A 26346-nucleotide genomic window follows, 5' to 3' on the forward strand; every position below is an offset into this window, starting at 1 on the left:
AAAAAAAAAAAAAAAAAAATGTGGAATTAAAAAAACTTAAAAAAAATCAACATAGAAATTTAAAAAAATTACAGTTGTGAAAGGTATGAAATAGTTGCAATAATTTAATCTCACAATATTTAAAAGTATGAATCATTTTACTAGCAAAATTAAAATAAAAAGGGTAAAAAATAGAAAATGTTTTCATAAAAAACACCCAATTTAGTTGAAATATGCACAACAACATATTGTGCTCTAACATAACAGCAATTTCAACAAAGACCAAGTTGAATTTGCTCATTTCTAGTAATGTACTAATTCACAAACTCCAATACCTGGGGAGAATTAACTTAAATTGTTCATCAGGTTTTGCCAGATTCAGTATCCCCAGTCAAGAGAGCAATAAGGAACAATGAATGGACTTTGGAATAATGTGAGTACAATCTGGTGAAAGACCTTCTCCAGTATTTGGAGTTGCCAAAAGTGTCTGCTGTAGTTCGGATATTGATGGTCCAAAGGCCTGTGTTAAAGGCTGAGTTGCTAGCTGTGGCACTACTGGGAGGTGGTAGAACCTTCAGAAGGCAAGGACTAGTGGAAGGAAGTTGGGTCATCTGGTGTGTGTCCTTGAAGGGCTCACTGGGCCTTGTCCCTAGCTCTTTTTGCTTTCTGGCTGCTATTAGGTGAACTGCCTCCTCTAACATGTACTACTTGTACTGTGCCACTACAAGTCCAAAGAAATGGCCAAAGGACCATGGATCAAACCTGTAAAACCATGAGTGAAAATAAATCTTTCCTCATAACAAATCCATTATTTCAGGTAAATTAACACAATGTTTCCTTCGACTTGTTAAATTAGATTTCTCTTCTGAAACATTGATGGGTAAATGGACCAACTTATTGCTGCTCAGTCAAAACACTGTTCAAAATAGAGAGTTGGAACTTCCTTTTATATCTATAAAGAAAATGAGCTCTGTGAGCACCCTGCCTTCACACTGTATGCTGAAGCAAGGCTATGAACTACCCTTGGGCCAAAAAGATAGGAATAAGGCTGAGGGGCTTAAGCTGACCTACTAACATTCGTTCAAGCAGAAACCATGGGGAAAAGGTATCCCAGCAGCAGTATTTGTTGGATTTTAACGAAGAACAGAAAGATGAAATATATGGAGCTGAATCTTGACCTGCTTCTCCAGTGATCCATGAAATGGGCACATCTTACATAATTCTCAGCAGAAAGCACATACACAAGAGAATTAGGCACTGGAAGGTCAGGCAAATTGAGGACATCTGAAGTGATCATCAACTTGAGAAGCAGAAATAACCAGCAAAAAGACAACTGCAATCTCTCTGAATCAGGTCAAGACATTTGCCCATTCCTGTAACATTAGAGAGGGAGCTGGCATAGAGGAGGCAGAGGAAAGAGATATCTCCAAGACCACCCACATCCAAGTACTCATGAAATTACAAGAGCTGTTATCACAGATGGGAAATGTCAAAAAAGCTTTGAGTAAAATTTCAGATTGACATTTTCAAATAAATAAGTAATAGAATAAACTAATAATGCCATAGCTGAAAAGTTGTGGCATTGGTCCAAGAAGACAACAAGGAAGATGCTATTGAGGAAAAGGGGGAATCTCAGAAGAACATAGCTGGGGCAGTTGTTGGAAAAATTTAAAATGCTGTCCCATTAAAATAATGATATGTCGTAATTCCTCAATACATCAGTTACTGTACTTTCTATACTCAGAATAACATTACTGTGTTCTGTCTTTCTGGATAATACCATGGAACAGAAAGCTCTGTTTTCTATTAAAGTCTGTGGCATACCCAGAAATGGTCAGACCCATAAAGTAGCATATTGGAGAATGCATTCATTCAAAACATGTTTCTCTCATTGCTTCATGTATTTCAAGCCCAATTCTGAGATAATAATCTTAATAATTGGGAAACAGAGTCAGACAGGTCCTTGGTCCTAAAGAGCTACATAACTCTGGGAAAAGACCATAGTTGAGGAAGAGCTGTAGAAAGAGCTGTGTTGTAAATAAGCTAAATAATGAAAAGTTATGGGGTGGGTGGATCAATCTGTTCTAATAAATGCATGGAAAGCTCTTCTGGTTGTGACATAGGGAGAGAAGAACAAGTCAAGACAAGCTAAATTTCTTGAGACACAGATTCAGAACTGGCACACATTTATAACTTATACTCCATTTCATTTTCTGAAATACATAGGGGAGGCCAAAATTAAGGACTCAAGAATAAACTCCTGCCACTTCGTGGAAAGGACTGCCAAGTTCAAAGGGAAACAATATAAACAACACAAAGAGGTTAAGAACAGGGACCAAGAATTCAAATGAGGGATCCTGTATTCAAACATCACCCCTGTATTCAGACATCACACCAGTATTCACATATCTCTTAGACAATCACAAGGGAACAAAGAGGGTAATTTCACTAAGAGAAAGTGATCAGTTCATCAAGAGAATGTGACAATCCCTAAACATTTATGAACCTAACAACAGACTTTTCATAATACTATTGGGCTAAACACCAATCAGTGCCTAGGAAAGCTTGCAGAGTGACAAGAAGGTCTCTGAAAGACTGTGGTGATGAGGGAGAGGTAGAAGGGGAGATAGCTAGCCACTTCGCTTATCTGAAGTCCCTGGGAGAGGCCCTGAAGAGAGAGTGACCTTAGTTGTAAAGTAAAGGAATATGCTCATACAACATCTGAAGAAAGCTACCTGCACAGTGTGTATGCAACCTATCATATGAATACTCCCCCAGGTTGAAGGCAGGCATAGCCCTCCATTATATTCCAGCCCACCATCACCCAGGAGTAAGTAAGTAATGAAATATCCAAAACCTTTTTGTTGAGTCCAAGTTCTTTCTTTGGAATTTGAAAACAGTATCCTTGAGGTATTTGTAGCCTTTGGGTTGAACGATTACATGAAGCAAAAACAGAAATTCTAACAAAGAGAATAGACTACCAAAAACAAATAAAAAACAGAACACAATCAATCAATTACTATCAAAAAAGTGATTCATAAAAGGAAAAAAGATCAATGAAAAGGATGCATTAAAATTAAGACTTGGAAATTTCTTAAGACAGGAAACAGAATAAGGAAAAATAAATTTGACTCCTAATTTTGATGAAGGAGTATGTCAAGAACTCTGAAATAATAATCATGCATACATTTGTATAAGTAAACTGAAAAAAAATTAATCAAACATATTTAAAGGAACAACCCATAAATAGGACCAAAAAGATTTAAAATGACCCTTTACCAAACATGACAAATAAGCTCATGAAAAGATATTTGATACTTTTAATCACTGGGGTAATTAAAATTGATAACATAAAGAGAAGCCACTATAACCTTTCAGAGTATTTAAAATAAAAAAGACAAACCACTGAGGATATGGATCCATTGAGACTCTCTTATTCTGCTGATGAAAATGTATAATGAACACTCACTAAAACAGTTTGGTATTTCCTTTAAAATGTAATTATACAAGGCTAGGGCTGTGGCTCAGCGGTAGCACACTTGCCCAGCATGTGGGAGGCCCTGGATTCAATTCTTAGCACCACATATAAATAAATAAAATAAAGATCTATCTACAACTTTAAAAAAGTATTTAAAAAATGTAATTATACATTATAACCTATATGTTCAATTCTTTACCTGAGAGAAATAAAAATATATGTCCAATTGAAGAACTACATACAAATATCCTTAACAACCTTATTTGTAACAATCCCAAATAGAAAACTACCAAAATTTCCATCAACAAACAAACTGGTATCGAATCAATATTCTACACTCAAATAAACATATATTGATTACTGAAATAAACAAATACATGAAAAAATTAAAAATAACTATGCTGAATCAAAGCAGCCGGGAAAAAGAGTATATATTTGTATAACCTTGTGATATAAGATTCTAGAAAATGTGAACCAATGTATAGACACTAACATATAAAGCCACAGAGACTGACCACAGGGAATAGCAGGAGAAAGGAATTACAGACTTGCATAAGGAAATATTTGGGGACGACAGATATGTTCATCATCTCGATTGTGATAATATGTTCACAGCTATAAAAAAATGTCAGTGCTTATGAAATTACTACTTTAAAAGTACAGCTTAATTTATGTCATTATAATTAGCAGGCCATCATTAAAAAGCCTTAAATGTGTCTCAATTTTAACTAAATGTTTCATACTTTAAAGTAAACAAATCTCTTATAATGTAAATAATTCTAATAGAATTTTTTATAATCAGTTTAGTTCATTTCTAAAATTGGGAAGTTCATATTAATTAGGCAATTATCTTCTTGAGATGAAGAGTTTCTCTCAGAAAACTCAAGAAATTCTTGAGCTGGGTATATAGCTCAGTGCTCAAGCACTTGTCTCTCCTTTGTTCAATTCCCAGCACCAAAAACAAACAAAAGTACTTGCAGGTAAAATAGTTTTTATTTATTTAAAAAGTGGAGTGCCAAAAGAAAGCTCAAAAGGAAATGAAATAGACTGGGAAGCTAATAACAATCTAAGAGGAATATTTTAAAGTATAGATTCTGTAGAAAGTATTTATATTTAGAGAAACAGCTTTGAATTCAATGTGAAAATTCAGATTTTTTAAAAATTAAAACCGTAAGTGCTGATTTAATATTGAAAGATATAGTACTCATTTGAAGTCATACTGAACCTTGCACAAATTTGATTTCTATATAGATGACTGTTTGACTATCCGAAGTATCAAATGTAAAAAGCCATATATAAGGACAAAAGTGGGCAGAAATTATTAATGAGCCAGGTGCAATAACTAAGACCTATCACTTCTAAGATATTCTATTAAAAATTAGAAAATACAGCTATAAGATTTTACAACATATGTTTAATTATTTCTAATTCATTACTATTATACTATCACCTCAGTAATGACCTCACAGGATTTCCTGTTCAATCACTGTGTTTATTAAATGAACCATCACAGGTAAAAACATCCTAGAGCACCAAAACCTGAAATAAGCTGGTACAATACACATGCTCAATGTTTACTTCATTCACCATTTAGGGAATTACAATTGTACTTGAACGAAGTTGTTAGTTTTTCTTCAGAGAGAATGAACAGTGGAAGAAAGAACAACCTGCATATCTGTGAAAAGCTTTAAGAATGCCAAGGAAAGGTAATAATTCAAGCCATTCTGAAATAAAACCTAACAGTGTTGAGTTTCCTTAAATGTCTTCCCTTAATTGAAAAATTTCACTTCCCACAGATTTTCTATCAGTGACGTTTTCCTGTTGGTAATAAAAATTTTAAAACCACCGCTTTCTGTGAGATGGGTGAACATGGTAAAGCTCTTAGGGACTGGGGGTCACATGTAACTCCGGAGAAGCTGGGCTTCCTGGACACAGGGCCATTCCCTCCAGCACCAACCTCACCTGTAGTGTCCTACTTCTTTCAGTTATCACTTACAAGCTCACAGGCTTTTACACAGTTCATACTAATTAGTCATATATGAATATTTTTTAATACTAAATTGGAAGTGGTGGCAGTTTTTCTTTTTTGCCTTTATAATAGTTTTGTAATTTTAAAAGCATGTTTATTTTGGCATTTGAAAAATGAACTAGACAGGTCCCAATGACTTTCTTAATTTAGAAGTGGAATTACCAGTAATGCAAGCACTCCTGGATCCTTATATATTTGTTGGAAAAGATACAAATGTATATAATGTTTCTAAAGAAAAGTATCACTGTTGTTTTGTGTGGCCCTACTCAGAGAATGAGTCAGAAAAATCATTTCAGGTTGCTGCCTTAGCACTGATTTTTTCAATGCAGCATACCTTTCCTTTGTTTTCTTTTAGTGAAGTTGTCAACTAATAAGACTTTCTTCTGATACCTTTGATGTATAATGCTAATTTCTTTTTTACATGAGCTTTTACTCCTAATTTTAATTAATAACTTCTTATGAAAAGGGAGTGAAAATGTTGACCAACATAAGTCAATAATTTGGTAATTTTTTTTATCTAATAACAAAATTTTTCTCAATAAACTTCAGTTTAATTTACTTATCCTTGGAGAGTTCATGAGATCTACTAATGACATTGTATTAATTAGAATTAAATCTTTCATCTTGCTTATGAATATATATAAAAGGCGAATTCTGAAATGTTGACCATCTGGGAAAACAGTCAAGCTGTCACAAAAAAATTAAGACATTTTTCATGAAATACTACAATTCCATCGCCACTAGACAGTAAATACACAAACACATTCATTGCTATTACATTAAGGAGAATTCTCTCAAAGTAGTATCACATTCTCCTTTCAGAATTCTTACATATTTTGGTCATTAGCCCTTTGAAGTAATATTCATTTAAAAAGACATTCCAAATGTTGAACTCTCTTTAGCATTTAATTGTTGGTATGATAATTATTAAATGATAAGCAGATCATTTAATTGTGTGAACATCACTAGCATCTGTTTCAAAAATCATACTGCCTTCCTAAGGAAGCCAGATATCCATCATTAACATACATACACACACAAAAAAAAAAAAAGAAAAAAAAAACCCTCAATGGAAGGAGGGATAAATCAAATAATCTACTCCATGTCTATTAAGATTTTGCATATGTATCCTAGGCTATGTGGAATATTGGAAGAAAAGAAGAAAGAAAGGAAGGAGTTCTGTTTGAAGAACAAAGATTCAAATGGCAAATACCATAAGGTACACTTACACTTAGGAAGGAGATAATAATGTCCACAGTGAAATACTGAATATTATTTTAAGATTAAATGTCAAATTAGTTTTCAAATCCTTAGTTATGATGAATTATTTGAATATGTGTACGTATATAATTTTATCATATATTTTATAATATATACATATAATATACATACATATTATATATTATATGTATAAATATATACCTATAATAAAAGTAACTGCAAAATTATTTAAATAGTATTGAATAGAATGGAATATGTGTATTATTTTACAGGGACCATGTTAATCAGTAGTTTCCATAATATGATAAATATGCAATACATTTTTGCTAACTCTACATCATACATTAATAAACACACTTTTTTACATTGCTGAAAGTTCAATATTATCTGAAGGTAGAAATAAAACCTGAAAACCTACTGAAAATCGAGTCTTTGGTTCACATAAATCCATTTTCTAGTAATTTTTAAGTAAAAGACAACCTAAATTTTAGTTATCATTTGCTTCTCTACATCCTTTAATACAAGGAATATAAGCTACTTATCAATTTTTAAGAAATGCATTTTTAGTGTTTAGCTTGGACAATAGTTAAGATTTTGCTGAATGAAAAAACAGCTAGTACTAAAGAGAGTCCTTCAGAAAGTTCTCCTAAGTCATTAACACTATACCAACAACCCCCAAAGAAAAAATGTGTGGGCGCGCGCGCACACACACACACACACACACACACACATTTTAGATTTATTTTATGAATATGTTCTTTTCTCTCAGATTCTCTTAATAGAATTTATCTTAAAAGATCAATACCTAATCCTTTATTAAATACTTTTGAAATTTTATTCCTTAAGCACAGATGCTTTAATAAAATGAATGAATAAAAAGACAGTATTTCCACTAGAGGTTTTATGCTATGTTTAATTGTTAAAAAAATAAAGTTACACATTAATACCTTCCTAAAAATAACACATTTGACCACCTCATTTGTATTTCCAGATACATAGCAAGAATCTGTAAGCATATCTGTAAAGAAGCAGATAGCAAATATTTTAGAACTATGTAGGCCATAGAGTTTCCCACACAACTACTGAATTCTGCTATTTTATTTTCAAAGCCTGGAAAGATAACATGCAAACAAATGGACATGGGTGTGTTCCAAAAAACCTTCATTTACAAAAATAGGCTGTGATTGGCAAGCAGGCTCTCAAAAGTTTCCTCTGATTGATCATAATCCATAGTAAATACCTATGTGATTGCTTCCTAATAAAACAAACAGATAAAACAATGTTGGCATAAATTTAATCCTTTATTATATTAGTAATGTTTCTTTTTGATTCTTTTAAATTAATGTTTTGTTAGAGTTGTAAATGTCTATGAAAGCCTCAATTTGTATCCTACAAATCAGTATGTTTCTGTTATAACTTTGCCTCAGAGCTGTTTTATTGCAATGCTAAATCCTCTGTGGGATTTCTCTGCCTCTTAATAGATCCCTGCACTTCACTGGATACTAATTTCCTACATTCTAAAGAAAGCTGCTTTAAATTACGAAGGCATCTCCTTTGGGGCCTACTAAGAGGTGGCAGTACTATCCCTACATCCAAATCACTATTGCTCCCCCAACCCAATCTTAATCTCTGTAAGTAGGATTCACTGAGTTAATTAGCACATCTATTCTCTCTCCATTAATCAATGATCTCTATTTTACCATAGTTTAATTACTTCATATAATTTAACCTATTTTCCCTTTCTACTTGGAACTATGAATATAGATTTCTCTTGAGGTGTTGATATTATACATTTCAAGTTTCCCTTGAATACATTTTAATTCAATTACTGAATTATTGTTCAGATATTTTTCCCTTTTTATTTTTCAACATTCTTCTACATTTCATTCCATTTTTATTTTGAATAAAATTTGGAGTCATTTCTGCTGATTTAGAAGCGGCAAAAACAGTAACAATTGAATGTGATTTGTTCATAACTCTGAATTAACATGTGTATCTTCCAAATATCTAAATTTCTCATCCAAGAACTCAATAACCTAATTATTTTACTCTTTTTTAATCACTAATAACAATTTTGTGATTCACTGCATTAGTTTGAATATGTTCATCCAGGTTTTTTATAAAGAATATATATAATTTAACATTAAAGCAATATTTCATCAAGGCCAAGTTATTCTACTGAATCAAATACCGGTCAATTAAGAGAATACATTAATATATGACATATTCATAAATAGGTAAGTAGGGAATTTAATGGTCATCTAAATAAAAGTAAAGGAACTTATGATCAAATATGAAAACTATCAATAATTTGCCTCAGTAGTGTGTGTATTATTTGCTATTTATTTTATAGGGTAATTTTGAAAATTACATAATTAAGTATAGAATTTCATATGCATGGCAAATTGGTTCACATTAACAATCTATAATTACATGGAATACACCCACATACAATTAGACTTTATAAAGAGTAGGCTCTTGGTCATAATGCAATTATTAAATTAATTGAGAATAAGCTCTTACATAATCCATCTTTATTGCGATTTCAAAGTTTTACAAATTAACTAATCTTTTTATACTTAATTGAATTAAAATATTTAATTAGTCAACATTGATACAAAGAACATAGGCTTCTTTGGTTCATTGGGATACAAAATAGCTCATCCTGTATAGCAGCTAACTTCAGAGGAATATTAGAAATAAGACAAAGAAATGAAGGGATATTAATCATTTTAAGAAAATGACCAAAAGTACTATGATCCTATTATAGAATTCTGTCCAAGACAATGGGTAATTATCTCCGTCCAACACAAAAGGTTTACATCTTTCAAGAGATCTTCATGATTTTTTACTGTAGTTATTTTTAATACTCTCAAATAATGGGAATAAATCATGCTTTTTCCTTGTCTGCTGCTGAAGATAAAACAGATTTTATGCTCCCAAAGTTGCCATCAGTTGTTGCTACTCCATGTTTCTTTATGTGGTGATAGTCTTTGTAGAGCAACAAGAAACTGGAAATCTCCATTCCTCTAAATTTATGCACCATGGTTTTTCATGCTTTTAAAACTGAGATTACTTTTTCTAGTAATAGACTAACATTTCTAGTAATTCCTTATTTATTGAGACTCATTCTCAAAACAGATGGTTTCTACTAAATTCAGATTGAAAATAGTAATCAGTTATCAAAATTTATTTTTCACACAAAGTCATGATGGAAAACTATAAATAATAATAAAATTTTCCCTTGTAAAGTACTACACACGAAAATAGAACAAAATTCGAGTACAAACATTTCTTCTTTAAAAGGCCACAGGCACAACTTAGAACACTAGCAATTTCTTAAAATTGTATTATGTCATTGTCTCAAAGAACTCTAAAATAAGAATCTCTCCCCATCACCATAATATATACTCTTATTTTATATACAATACACAATTATATATTTTATATAACATATATATATATACACACACACACATATATTTACCTTCAGAATCCTCCTCCAGAAAATAGTAGTAATTGTAACTATAACCAAAATCAAAATGTTTTCTGCATAAAATATACAATTTATCTTAAATAAACATTTTTTTAAATTTTTTTTTTAGTTGTAGATGAACACAATGCCTTTATTTATTTATTTATTTATTTTCATGTGGTGCTGGGGATTGAACCCAGTGCCTCGTGCATGGTAGGCAAGTGCTCTACCACTGAGCTACAATCCCAGTCCTTAAATAAACATTTTAAGTGTATTTATATCATATACTCTATTATTAAACCCTGAAACACCTATCCCTTTTTCTCTATCCATTTTTCTATTGGTTTTTATAGACTCTATTACTGGAAATTTAAACTCTGTAGTCCTTCTAAGTATACTTCTATAGAGCTTAGATGTGAGAATATCCTAAAAGAACTTATTCAATGTTCATATAGAATACATGCAATCAATCATACCACTGTAGTTTCAATGCTAGCTCTGAATATAGAGAAAAGAACATGTAACTTTAAATCAGCTCCTACATTTTATAATTATCATATTTTTTTTAGTTATGTATGTGAGATTAGGCCCCAACTTCCTTAATAAGACTTCTTTGGTTCAAAAATTAAAAACAAGAATCAATAAATGGGATGGACTCACACTAAAAAGTTTCTTCTCAACAAAAGAAACAATCTGTGAGGTGAATAGAGAACGTACATCTTGGGAGCAAATCTTTACCCCCTCACATAAGATAGAGCACTAATTTCTAGGGTATATAAAGAACTCAAAAAGCTAAACTCCAAAATAATAACAATAATCATAATAACTCAATAAATGGGCCAAGGATCTGAACAGACACTTACAAGAAGATGATATACAATCAGTCAACAAATATATGAAAAAATGTTCATCATCACTAGCAATCAGAGAAATGCAAATCAAAACCACTCTAAGATTTCATTTCACTCCAGTCAGAATGGCAGCTATTATGATGACAAACAACAATAAGTGTTGGCGAGTATGTGGGGGGAAAAAGGTACACTCATACACTGCAGGTGGGAGCAAATTGGTGCAGTCAATATGGAAAGCAGTATGGAGACTTCTTGGAAAATCAGGAATGAAACCACCATTTGACACAGCTATCCTTCTCCTTGATCAGTACCCAAAGGACTTAAAAACAGCATACTACAGGGACACAGCCACATTAATGTTTATAGCAGCACAATTCACAATAGCTAAACTGTGGGACCAACCTAGATGTCCTTCAGTGGATGAATGGATATAAAAAATGTAGCATATATACACAATGGAATATAACTCAGCAATAAAAGAGAATAAAATTATGGCATTTGCAGGTAAATGGATGGAGTTAGAGAAGGTAAAACTAAGTGAATTTAGCCAATCCCCCCAAAACCAAATGCTGAATGGTTTCTCTGATAAAAGGAGGCTGATTCATAGTGGGGTAGGGAGAGGGAGCATGGGAGGAATAGACAAACTCTAGATAGGGAAGAGGGGTGGGAGGTAAGGGAGGGGGTATGGGGTTAGAAATGATGGTGGATGTGATGGACATTATTATCCAAAGTACATGTATGAATACATGAATTGGTGTAAATATACTTTGTTTACAACCAGAGATATGTGTAATATATGTGTAATAAGAATTGTAATGCATTCCACTGTCATATATAAATAAAAAAATTTAAAAACTTTTTATATTAAATAAAATATTAAGAGAAAAAAAAGAATGTATAACTTCAAATCAGCCCCTATGTTTTATCATTATCATAATTTTATTAGTTATATAGGAATACATTATTTTATTAGTATGATTATCATTTACTCTTTAATATGTACATATTTATTACAATATTTTACAATTATATTATACTGCATTTTTATAAAATTAAGACAGTTTTCTTTGGTAAAGGTTTGACATTAAACTTTCAATGAACTACAAAATACATTAGTGAGAAATTTACTCCAACTGTTTCCTGGTGCTATTTGTGGGTTGTACATGGAAATAATCACACTTTCTTCAAAAGATTTGAATCCTGTTTATTGCTATGGAAAAGAGGTTAAATTTATAAAAATAACTTTTAATGTTTAATTAGGAATATATATTCAGTTCAGTTTGTGTTTTCATGGAACATTTATATATGTGTTAACTGTTTGTTGGATGATCAAAAAAGATAATTTTCTATTACCTGCACTGGATGGAGATTAATATTGCTGCTTGCACTCAGAACCTTTACCTTGTTAATTATATAACTTTTACAAGTGTGCTATCGTGACTTTGTCAAGCTTATATAACACATGTATGCCAAGACTTTTAAGAAACTGTTGTGTCTTCTATGTGGTTATTTTTACATTCATTGGAAGGCCATAGATGATAATGGAGATGAAAAATATATGATTTGGAAACGAGGCACACCTGGAATTCTTATGTGAATGAAAAACAAACTTCTGAATATTAAGATTCTAGGATTTAGAATTTGATTTTGTTACCTCGGCTCTTAAGTAGTACCCTAAATCAAGTATTAAAAATACCTATGGCTATGCCCTTCAACTGACATGTAAAAAATCCTTGAACTATGACATTAAGCTCAATAATCAGGGGGCTAGTGATATGTAAACTTAAGAGGAGGCTAGATAAATGCAAACCTTTATTATGTTATAATACTATTTTTGGTAAAATTTTGAGCTGGAAAGCCGGGCAAGAGTATGGTGTGTGTGTGTGTGTGTGTGTGTGTGTGTGTGTGTGTGTGTGTAATGTTACTTGATATATTTAAGAAGATACTTTCAGGAAGAGAGGAGCCCAGGCAATAATTAGCTATGCTGCAAGCTTAAAGAAGAGCAAAAACAAAAGCAAAAAAGCAAAACTGGAAAACTGGAAAGCATTGAACAAAATTAGTTGATTCAGGATGAGAAAGGGTGATTTTTTTTTTCTACATCAAACAGAGAAAAAACTAAGAAAAAAATATCTTAAGTACCAAAGATAGATTGAGACATCCTAATAAAGAGACTCTACCTCATTTCGTAGACCTACTCACCCCTAGTGTTTAAGATGACCCAAACTTAGCTGCATTAAATTAAAGGAGGAGTTTGAGTAAAGCAGCAAATGGGTAAGTTAATAAATGGAGCACACCTAAAGGCTATGGACTTGGTGTGTGGATTCTGGCACATGGAATTGACAAATATATCAAAAGGATGCTATGAATTTTAGGAAATCTTACTGCCAACAAATCATGAGTATAGACTAAAAGAGGCTATGGAGGTAAAACAATCCGTGCACTCCAGAAATGGATGAGCATGGCGATAAAAGCAGCTCACCCTCCAATATATCAGAAGTGGTCATGGATGATTAAAAAAAAAAAGCTCACAGAGTGGAGCCAGGAGACATTGACAACAATGGATAAGAGTGCACCACTGAATCAGCATTCAGGAACCTCATAGTGCCTGCCCCATAAGGTCCATCATTGCTAAGGTGCAGTCACATCTGTGTGTTCCCCTTTTCCTCATTTGACTTATTTTTAATTCTACATATTTATGAGGTACAGTTTAATAGTTTAATACATGTATATAAAATAAAATAATAAAATTAGGAAAATTAATATTTCCATATCTATTAACATTTAACAAATTTTAACATAATTTGTACATAATTTTGTAGCAAAATGTGATTATTTCAATACATTTAGTACATACTGATCATATCAATGTAATCAACATTTCCATCTCTTTATCATTACTTTGTGTTTGAAGATATTGAGATCCACTCTAGTAGTTACACATAAAATATGTAAGTTTACTATAAATTGCAGACACCCGACTGTGCTGTAGAACACTAGAACTTCTTATTTCTAATTGTGTTTAGGTGCCTATTACGAAAGTTTGCTTTATTCTTCTTCCCCCCATTCTTCCCTGCTTCTAGTAATCACTATTATATATTCCAAGTGATTTTGTTTTTAAATATCCATATAGGAGAGAGAACATTTTGTGTTTACCTTCCTGTATCTCATTTAGTCACTTAACATAACCTCCAGCATTATTCCCCTTTCTTCCTAGGAATATTCTATTTTTTTTACACTATTGTATATTTTATGTTAGTAGTAGATGGCTTGTCATTTATTTGTGCATCCCCACACAACAAGAAGACATATTTAAACCTGATAGATAAAACACTGTATTATCAGACATATGAAGATAAGTGTGTCCATTTTGTGGGAGAGGAGACAGACTGTTTCAAAGATGAACAATTTTATAGAAAAATTTAGACTTTCTAATCCATGGTTGGAAACTATTGTTGAAAAGTGATTACTGAGCAGGGACATCATTTAAGAATATCCTACTCCCTATTTATAGCCAGGTTTGGTCATTTACTCATTCTTACTGTTGGTTTGTGATAGAAAGAAATCTGTGTCCCTTCAAATATGAATTGATTAAAAGGAACATGTGCTTCCTACAGTCTCTGAGCTGGACACAGACCACTTCCAAGTTCTCAGGGATAGCTGCTTTAAGAAATGCAAGAAGTCTGGTCCCCAAGTCACTGCATGAAGGGGAACTACCCATCTGTCAACCAGGATACTAATACAAATTCTTTGGTAAATTTCTTATGCCTCTTAAGTTTTTTTCTGTATTTAAGGACTGGGCTGGTGCAACTAATAAATCAACAAAGGAAAAGGAAAAAAAATTAAAGAAAACAGAATATGAAATTCCCAGACAAATTAGCCTATGTTAGAAATCAAAAGGACATTATAGACAAAAAATGCTTTGAAATATGGTCAATATCCCCAATAAAAATGAGGAGATTAATTTTGATTCCAAATCCATTTCAATATGATTTGAAAATCTATAAGAAATAATATAAAATCCATAAAAGAGAAAGGAATTACAAAACAGATTATGCAGAGCAGAAACAATAATAAGAAAATGAAAAAATTAAAAGCAATGAAGGTAAAAATATCTCAATAGATACAATAAACTCTTACCTAGATGCTGTCAAAAGTGAAAATTCATGATGTGAAAATTGGTACTGGGACTGAAATATTCAAAATAGAATTTCAAAGAGGACAGAGTGAAAGTCTTCAACAAATCTTAATAAGAATTCTAGAAATAAAAAACAGAAGAAAGCAATACCCATCACCAAAAAAATAAAAAAATACACATAAACACACACAGGAGGAAAAGTAAATATACATCTTGATACATCATCCTGAAAATGAAGAACAGCAAATACAGACCCTACAGAAGATCTCAGGAGTAATGACTGTCAGGACAGCAGCACATCATTAAGCAGCACATTCTCATAGAAAGGAAGTAATTTTTTCAGGGTACTCAAGAAAAAACAATTCTAACCTAGTATTCTATGACCAAATAAGCAATCACTGAGCAGGGAAGGCAAAACAAAGGGCTTTTTGTGCGTGCGTTTTGGGGGGTTCAGATTGGACCCAGGGCCTAACAGGCACTCCACATCTGAGCTACACCCACAGCCCTAAAGATATTTTTAGATATCCATTAAAGAGCAGATCCACTCATAGAATCCTGCCAAAAGAACTACCAAAGAATATACTTCAGTGAAAAGAATATTTTAACCCAGAAGAAAGGAGATAATCAGAAAGGTGATGAGTTAAAAAAAAATACTTTGTGTAACTAAGTATTGACTCCAGAGAGCTAATAATGTGTGTGTGTGTGTGTGTGTGTGTGTGTGTTTAAAAGGTAAAATAAAATTCTAGGCAATATTCACAAGGAAAATCACAATTCCAGGGGTTGCAAGGTAGTTCACGCTTGGAAAAAGAACAGATACTAGATCACTTTATCCCTTTCCAGAAATATATGTGCTCAAAATATTTTAAAATTTAAGCATAACCCCTATAGAAACATAATTTATATTTTTCAAGCCAGAAAAACAATATAGGGAGTAAAATTAATGTTAAATATTATTTAAATAATTTCATAAATATTTTAATTTCAAGACAGTTTATATTTTAACCTATTGTTAAAATTGTGATAAAGAACAAAGAATAATGTAATTATTCACCTTTACTGTGTCTCACTTAGCAATAATTCCTTCTATTTTTAGATTCCTTTAAACTTCTAGATTTCATATTCTTCTCAAGTCAGATGAAAGCCTGGAATTGCTTCATGACAAAGCAGCTTTGTTTGGAATCGAAGGTCATATTGCAAGAGTTTATATTTACTATGTGAAAACCTTTCGAAAACGAAAATACTATTTGGGCCAGTAAGTCTGCCCTTTTTTTTCTGATCCCAATCTCACCTTCCAGCTTTTCATCATATCCTCAAACCCCCTTATTTAATGCCAGCAAATCCTGGCCTCTCAAATTTCTTTATGCTTTCTGCTTCCACAGTCATCTTTGATAACATGATTAGACAGAAGATCATAAACTCAGAGTATAAATATTTCTGAACTGCAGCAGAGGACTGTGCCAAGAAGCCTTAATAACAACACTCTTCAGAAGATCAAATCAATAGCTAAGTCACTAAAGGCCTTGTATATCCCATTCACCTCTATGCACAATAATGCAATGGTCTGAGAAATGCCACCATCCTTCCCTCCTGAATTTTAAAGCAGCACTAGAAGGAAAATAAACAAATAAAAGCATGTTCTAGAAAAAAGCAAAGGTTTTGAAAAATTCTCAATGTTTTAGAACTTTAATTTCTATAGCTAAATATTATTTAATCATATCATGTTATACTTAAAGAAAGTATCCTTGTAGTATATATGTATGCCCAACAGATATAAAACTCTAAACTTAAACTGACATTTCTTATTTTTTAATTTTTTTTGGTGATGCAGATAATTATCAATTTTTATTTAACTTTAAAATATGTACAGTTTTAGGTACATAGGACTCAAAGTAGAAATGCTACAACCTTAATGAGATTATCTTAAATTAATGTTCCAGAGGAGATTATTAGGGATTCATGTCACTTTAGGACTCAGACAACTGAACAAAAATTGCATTCAACTTTGCATGCCATATCCAGTCATTTCTTATATTGTCTTAAAATAATCTTAGATATGTAAAGTGAAAGACTACTTGTCCAATCAACTTCATTTTTAATTCAAATCCTTAACAAGAATTGACATTAAATAAAATAAATAAATTACAAATTCTATGTCTAATATCAATATCCCCAGTATGACAGTTTCAGTTAGGAACTTATGAAATAGAATTAAAATAGTTATCAAAAATAAATTGATTTGTAAAACAAAATTATAATACTGCTTGTTAGGTACAATACAGTAACCTATATCCTTGCATTTTGTTTTAAATTTATCATATATGCCATAATAAAGTTTCTATTTAAACTTGATTGACACTACAAGAATAAGAGTACTTCTCTCTTTTGTGCTTCTAGAATTTGGATCTAGATGTACCTTAATATTGGAGAAAGGCATCACTATTTCAAACATTCAGTGATATAATTCTTTAGGATATAATACAATAATGAATTATATAAACATAAGTACTTATATATCATTCAGTAGATACAGATAATATAGATATACATGGATTTATTCTACTTTAAACCACCTTACGTGTCTACTGCATAGTTAGAGCTCTCAAATTAATTCAAGCAAATTATGAAAATATACAAAGCTTCATTGTAAATTTTCTTATTTGTGATCTTTATCTGCAAAGTTCCACATAAATCTGTATTTTTTCCATTACTCTCGGTAGCCTAAATTTCAGAATGGATGTGTCAATTCTGTCCTAACAATAACTATACTGGACTACAGAAAACAACAGCTTGAAAAGGGTCTTAAATAATGTGTAACAGACCTCCATTATTTTGGGCTTGGCAGACAGGAAAAATTAACACAAAGTAAGAGCACCACTGATTGGAAGAGAGAGGAAGAAAGGGAGGGAGGAAGGAAAGGGAAAATAGTGGAAAGAAGAAAGGAAAAACTCACAACAGCCCATAGGAGAAACATCTGAGCTTCAATTCTCAGTCTAGTGTTGGTCATTACTGTTGGCCCCAGAAAATGAAGCTCTGTTTTTAGTAATTTAGTGCCCAGTCATAAAATGATGGATGACCATACTTTCTAAGGCCTTCCAGATCTGTATAATACTGAAACCCTCCCTGAAAGGAGCTTTCTTGTTTCATAGATGAGGATAAACAGCGCAGGGAGCAGCTCCACCAGAAGCTAAACCTTTACTCAGGAGAGTCCATGCTCAGTGCCACAGAAACACTCCCATCAACCAGTTTCCTACCCTTTATTACACAGGCGAGGTTGAAATACACCTCTTTTATCTGATAGCCAGGTGAAACAAGCAAATAAACAATTAGTAAAACCTGTTCACATAGAGAAGAGAGCTATTAACTCACTGAAAACCCAGACATAGGACATTTCTGCTACACTTCGGAGGATGAATGAAATGCCATTGCAGAAAAAGGAAGAAAAGGGCACTGAGCAGCTAAATAAAATATGAAAAAAAAGGGACAGGAAAAGCACAGAAATTTTTCAAAAATAATAAAAATAGAATAGCAGACAGAATTATGCAAGGCTAGGAAAAGAACAGAACAGGGCCCAATTGTGAAGTCACTTGAATACTATTGGGATTAATCACTTTTAATATACATACCAATAAAGAAAAATACTAGAATAATTATCTGAAATAAAACACACTAAAAGAGTATAATTAGGATGTAGACAGTAAGCAACCTTAGAACGTCAAAGATACTAGATATAGAATTATAAGTGTATGAAGCCATTCTTAGACATTCAGCTCTGATAAATCTTCAAATAACTTTAGTTGTATTTAAGACCAAATAAGAACCACTGTGAACCCAGTCCAGATATCCTGACTACAGAATTGTAAGCAAATAATTTGTACAGAACATAGGATGCTGCCACAAAAAAAGTTTAAAAATGGTCTCTATGTTAATCTCCAGGATATATTAAAAAAACTCAACACCAGAAAATAAATAACCTAATCAATAAATGTGCTAAGGAACTGAACACACATTTCACAGAAGAAATACAATAGATCAACAAAAAAAAAACTACATGAAAAAAAAGTTTAACATCTCCAGCAATAAGAGAAATGCATATCAAAACTAAGATTTCATCTTACTCAAGTCAGAATGGCAATTATCAAGAACATGAGCAACAATAAATGTTGGCTAGGATGTGGGGGAAAAGGTAAACTCATACATTGCTCATGGGACTGCAAATAATTGCAACCATTATGGAAAGCAGAAGGAGATTCCTCAGAAAACTTGAAATTGAATCACCATTTGACTCAATTATCCCACTCCTTGGTTTATACCCAAATGACTTAAAATCAGCATACTATACTGATACAGCCACATCCATGTTTTTAGCAGCTCAATTCACAATAGCTAAACTATGGAACCAACCTATATGACGTTCAACAGATGAATGGATAAAGATAATATGGTATATATACACTCTATAATATTACAAAGCCTTAAGAATGAAATTATGGCATTTGTTGGTAAATGGATGCAGCTAGAGAATATCACGTTAAGTGAAGTAAGCCAATCCCAAAATACCAAAGGCCAAATGTTTTCTCTGATATGTGGATGCTAATTCACAATAAGGGGCAGGGTGTGGTTAGGCCAAAATAGAGGTACTTTGGATTTTGTAGGGGGGGAGTGAAGGGAGAAGGCAGGGGTATAGATGTAGGAAGTATAGTAGAATGAATAAGACATCATTACTATATGTACATATAAAATTATATGACCAGCATGATTCTACAACATGTACAACCAGAAGAATGAGAAATTATAATCCATTTATGCATTCTAATGTCATAATTAGAACAAATAAAAAAACTAGTCTCTATATCCACTCAAATTCCCTTTTCTTTGCTAATAGCATGTCCTTATATTTAATTAAAACCATATGTGGTTATTTTCAGTCTTACAAAATAACAAATAGATACAAAAACTGATTTCAAATTTAGTAAGCCATGGACATAAAATTCAAGTTCAATCCTTATAGTTTCTGGCATATAGTAAAGAAGATGATGAACATTTATACTATCCCAACTCCCTCATATTTCTGAAACCAGGTAAATAAGAATAAAGATAACAAGACATAAAAATAGACATGCAGAAGCACTGGACAATCTGAGGATGCTAATTTATCATTTGTTCAAAATCACCTTTGCCAGACAATAAAGAAATATTAGGACATATACAAAGAATAAAATTTCACACAACAAGCATGTTAAGTAAAAAGATATCTAGTCATCATGGTTGGTTACTTTAATCCTGTGGTCTATGCCATAAAAATACAAATATAGTAAAAGCTAATCACATAAATCCTTGGATTATTGAACAATTTTTAAAATATTTTTAAAATTTGATTATTTTTATCAATCAAAGCCTGTAACTTCTATGTACTTTAAAATGTGGCAAAACAGTATGGTTCCTTAGGTATATTTTATTCCCAGTTCTAATTGCCCTCCCATTCACTGAATAATTTTTCATATGTATAAAATATTTATTGTATTAAAAATATAACAAAAAATGTAAAGTATTTTATAAATCTATCCAGGATCATTTATGATTTATTTTTGCTCCATTATAAATCTTTGTTTTAAGTGAGTAAAAATTTCAGGTTCAATCTATATTGATAAATTGAATGAAATATATTTGAGTGATTAAATAGTGGAAGAAGACTAGTTCATGCTTTATAAAATACACACTACTGACTTTTCATGCCAATATTAATGTTCTCCAACTATAAAACATGAGGATCACTGGAGCCTCTAGCAAACTTTTCAAGAATCAAGAACCCAAACATTTTATGAGTAGATAAATCCTTTGAAAAATTCATATATATTACCCATGACCCTTATATAAAAACAAGTATTTTTTTCCTTATTTACTTTTTCTCAATTTTTTTTTAATGAATATGAATATAGCATCAATCAAGACGTCAAAAAATTCAATATGGCACTACCGGCAAACATCTGTATATAATTTATCTCTGAGAAGGAAATAATTCTAGTATGCTACAGTTTACCAAGAAAATAACTTTTTTTTCTATATTTGTGTTTTGGTTTTGAATACTAAATGCAAACATAATTGAATAGATGATCTTTATCAAGGGTATATAAAATCTTTATATAGATTCATTAAATTAATAAACCCTCATAAGATATTTCATATAAAAAGGGAAAAATGTTTCTCTTTTAAAATTACAGGTCTTTCATTATCTAACCCTGTGTAATGCTAAACTTAACTAGCATTATGTAGTATTAATATATCCTAATACTTGGACCTTATACAAATACTGCTATTTTAATAAATAATTACTGTGTCATGTGGCTAGAAAGTGTACTTAATAATAACAAGGGACAAATTAATTTTTGAAAAAGTCAATACTCAACCTTCAACCTTCAAACACATAACACCTGTATAAACTAGCTTATTTTTTTTTAAAATAAAACATATGAATTACCCCTTTAAGTATAATTCCACTTAAATATTATTCTTTTATTATAATTCAACATGAAAATGCAATCGTTTTTTAATGGTGTTTCAATATGACAGTGTCTCTAAACCACCAACACAGGGACATTGGGCAAATCCTATTTTGAATCCCCATTGGTTTTTATTACTATGGTTGATTTTAGTCTTCTTCATAAAAGTAGGTGAAAACCACAATACATAGTGTTTAACTCCTTTATCAAAAGAAAAATGATATATTTTACCAGGAAGAAAAAAAAGGTTATACATTTTCATATAGATAATAGGAGTTGATTTTTTGTATAATTAACTATTAGGAGCAGTATCAAAATGTTTACTATTTTCAAATTATTGTAGAACATGTTTACTTTTAAAAAATAATTAAATGCAAAATAAATTATTTAAATGTTCCTTACCATGGCAAGAACCCTCAATTTCTTCATATCCTGTACTGCAGATACACCTTCCAAGAGGAACCAGCCAATCTCCATCTGCTCCACAATATAGTTTAGGAGTATCACGCTCTTCGGCACTCTTCACACAAGAGCCCCGTACTTCAACCAAAGAGGAAGAGTCAACTCTTGGGATGGTATCAGGAAACATGGCCAAGTTTCGAACAGTGAAGGGACACTTTTTGTAGAAAACACGAACAGAGACCAGGGCAATGCATGCCCCAATGTCTTGAAAAGCCAGATAAAATCCCTTTCTTTCTATAGGCCCCACTTCACGAATTTCGGTGTTGAGTTTGAGGATGCGATCACCTAAATCCATCTGGGTAAAACTCTCATCAGCAGCAATTGTGTCAATCTTTATATACTGGCTTGGCTTGAATTTAATTGCATGGGACTCATCTGATTCCATATAATACAGATTGAAGGTTTCTTTGCAAGTCCCCAAGACCCAAGGGATGCTGTTACAATCCCTTAGTGTGAACTTCATTTCCACATAAATTTTCTGAGCTGCATCACGTGAGATCCAGTTTGTACGAAGCCAGTTGTTTTGGTTTGGCTCCATTACATTGCATACCTGGTAAGTATGAATAGGCCTATTGTGTTCATCCATTTCAGTGATGGCATCCCACTGTGAAAAGAAAAAAAAAATAAGTAATTATAAAACGACAATGGTGAAATGGAAACTTCCAAATATTTTAACATAAAGTGAATTAAAAGGATGCAAATGAAGCTGTTCAAAGCAATAATGCAACAGCATTTTAATCATGAGCCTCTGATTGAGAGGATGGTTTCTGCAATTGACCATCCCTGTATGAATCTTGCCTTCTTACATATTAACTGTATGACCTACAGCAACTTTATTTAATATCTCTAATTTCCTTAAGTGTAAAATTAAACTTAATATTACCCATTTCATAGGACTGTTATAAAGTATATACTACTTAAATACATAAAGAGCAGTTTAATTATTTCCTGTAACACTAAAAGAACATAAAGAAGCATTCATTATCTGATTAAAAAAAAAAAAAAAGAAAAGAAAACAATGAGACACATGATATATGCTCTCTGGTTTCCCCATCTGTCCTCATATCCAATTTGCCACACATCACATCACGATGTTTTTTACAGTATTCAGTAAAATATTTACATGGCTCTTTGGGGGAATGTTTACATGGAGAAAAGGGTCAGAAAAATCACACAAGAAATATGAAACTACTCAAAGACAGTATATAATGATACTTAAAGTTGTGCATTATCCTTGATGTCAAATTTGAGATGTTTGTGAAAAAAATTGTTTCTTCGATCATTGACAGAAAAAAGAGGAGGAGGAAGAGGAGGAAAAAAGGAAGAAAGAAAAATAAAGAAATTAGAATTGGACTTAATACCAAAGCAATTGATAAATTTCATTTTAACCAAGAAGAGAGAAAATACTTTACATTAGATTTCTAAATTTGAATTTGATTTCCTAAAATAAGAAAATAAATTCAAGATTGGTACAACTGTAAAAGAATATGAAATTTACTAACATATCTGAAAATTGGGACCTGAGGCAACAATATAAGTTTGGGGCCTTACATACCAAGTGTATAAATATTTTTAAATAGTAAATCATACTTTAAATAAGATGAAAATTTAAATTTTTATATTTTTACTTTGTAAAGCCAACTTCCTAACAACCTGGGATGCCAGGTCCATAGAAAAATACTTGTATTCTTTAGAATAGCAATGGAAGTATGTGGTGGTCCATAGAGGGCTAGCCCCTACTTCAGTCAGTCCTACTGTTGTTCCATTCCTTGACTCTAGCTCTATCCCAAACCATGAGGGGTTCACCATGTACATATGGTGGCCTACAAGCCTTCAGGTACAAGCTGTGCTCCTTTCCTGCTACCCAAAGCTGCCAACTTTGGTCTTCCATTTAACTTGAGAAGGGCAGAACAATGCACAGTATATCCATTGGAGGATGGACCTCAACAGGACATGGAGTTCCTGAAAGAAACCCTGAGCTTGAGAAATAAATTATGGGGTCTTGACAATCTATGGTCTTATGTAAGCGGAAAGCATAGGATTTATGTGGCATATCTCCTCATCCCTCAAGGTTAGAGTTTCATGAAGAGGAGTAAAGCCAGAGGAGAGAAAGGGCAAGATCACGAAAAGCTCTAGACAGAGAGCATGGCCTTCCTTTTTTGGGTCTAAAGATGACAGGAAGATAAAGAATACCCAATTTGGAATTTGAAAATATTATAATTATTCTTTATTAACTTGCAGAGTTAAATATAATATTTAAAGAACCCACTAGGTTCTACCTCACTCTTAGTCAGGTAATGTAAACATTTACTTCAAAACACTTTTAACTTCATAAAATATATTGTGAATCTTAGAGGTCATGTGTTAATAAGAAATTGATAATAATTAATGAATTTACTGTATGTGTCAAGTTCCATAAAAGTGTTAAAATGAGGATACAAGGATACAAGGCTTGTTCTCATTGGAAATATTATTATATCTTTAAAATAAAAAAAATTAGGAAAATGTTACTGATAGCACAGGTTTGTTTATAAATAACAATGGAATGGGATATATAGTAAACATAGTATGTGCTCAAATGAGAACTTATTCATGAATTGGAGTGTTTTGGAAGTATTGGCATTGAAGAAGGCACATGACATGCACCTTAAAGACTAAAACAATTCAGTAAGGAAGAGGGGAAGATGTTGAAGCTAGTGTATAAAACTAATCTACATGCCTACACTGTGAGAAAACTTTAAGGTTGTACCACAGATATATAATGGATTAAATTTCAAAATTTCATTCAAAACAAATACATAATTCATTTTCTATGTGTGTAGATAAAGGTAGAAATTAGATAAACTTACAAATCAAACCATCATTAATTGTCATTAATTTGACAATTTGCTTCAGCTGCATTACAGTCACTGAACCCAAAATATTCTAACTCCTTAATCTCCTGATACTTATTTTTTTTCAAATATGTTTTATGTTGGAATAAAATAGTATACCCATTTGCTATAATTTGGATCTGAAATATCTCCACCATGTTAAAGACTTGATTGCTAATCTGTAGCACTTTGGGGAGACTGGCCTAATAGAAGGAAATTAGATCACTCAGAGAGTGTTCTGAAAGGAGATATTGGTTATCCTCCCTATACACACACACACACACATATCCTCTCTTTTCCCTTCATGACTGCCATGAGGTGAGCAGCTCCTCTGCCACATGCTCATTCCATTATGTACTGTGCTGCCACAGACCCAAGGGCAATGATGTCAAGTGATCATGAACTGAAACCTCTGAAATAGTGAGCCAAAGTAAAACTTCCCTCCTTATAATTGGATTATCTCAGGTATTTGTCACAGTGAAAAAAAATCTAACACACCATTATATAAAAAAAATTGCTAATATACAATGTAGAAAAAAACTTGGTAAAGCAAACCATACATTTGCAAATCATTTCTGTTTTTATGGCCAGCATAGGTAGAACAAAGATTTTTTTTGTCTTGATTTTATAAGCCCTTTCTTTAGATCAAGTTGTGGATAGATGAATTACGAAGCGATGGACAGAAAAGGTTAAAAACTTCAAGTTTCATGATCAGTAAGAAGTTTTGCTTAAGCAAAAATTAGGTATAGTCCAAAGGACTATTTCTTTGGACTACATATTCATCTTGGATGTAATGACCTCTAAGGAAACTATACACTGAGTTTATAGTCATTAAAGCTTTATACTCATTAAAGTAGCATAGAAAGGGCTGGGATGTATCTCACTAGCAAAGCATTTGTCTTGTATTCACAAAGCCCTGGGTTCCACCCCCAGTTCCAAAAAAGACAAAAAAAAAAAAAATAGTAGTAGTAGTAGTAGCAGCACGGATTTTCATACCTTATTAGTATTCATTTTCATGATACGAGTAAGGAATCCAAGGCTCCAAAGTTAAAGTAATTGCTCATTGTTATACTTGTACTGACCATGAACTAGAACCAAGGCTTCTGGCTTGATTTTCTATAGTCTATGATGTTTTGGCATCTTATAAAGCTTGCTGGAGAGAGTTGAGCAGATGAAAAAACTTCCCTCCCAGGGCTAGATAATTCTTAGAGATTGCAAAGGGCTGAAGTGGATCTTTTATATGCCAAACAACCAACCCCAAGTCTAAATCCCCAAACATCCACTTATCTAATTCTCACACAGGCAGCCAATATTCCAATATTCCTCTTGTCCTAAATCATCCCAGG

At 32.2% G+C, this 26346-nt stretch overlaps 1 protein-coding gene and 1 non-coding gene across 2 annotated transcripts in view; both read right to left on the reverse strand.

Moving 5' to 3' along the window:
• Positions 1-26346, reverse strand: part of Epha6 (EPH receptor A6) — an 800746-nt gene that overhangs the window by 632729 nt on the left and 141671 nt on the right. The window contains exon 3 of the mRNA XM_048803856.1: positions 22068-22731. Within this exon, the coding sequence (XP_048659813.1) occupies positions 22068-22731 (664 nt within the window). The remainder of the gene's footprint in view (positions 1-22067; positions 22732-26346) is intronic.
• Trnag-acc lies at positions 10358-10430 on the reverse strand. Its single transcript has one exon. It is a non-coding gene; the product is annotated as a tRNA-Gly (tRNA).

The sequence above is a fragment of the Marmota marmota genome, unplaced genomic scaffold (assembly GCF_001458135.2).
Source record: "Marmota marmota marmota unplaced genomic scaffold, marMar, whole genome shotgun sequence".
Classification (NCBI taxonomy): Eukaryota; Metazoa; Chordata; class Mammalia; order Rodentia; family Sciuridae; genus Marmota; species Marmota marmota.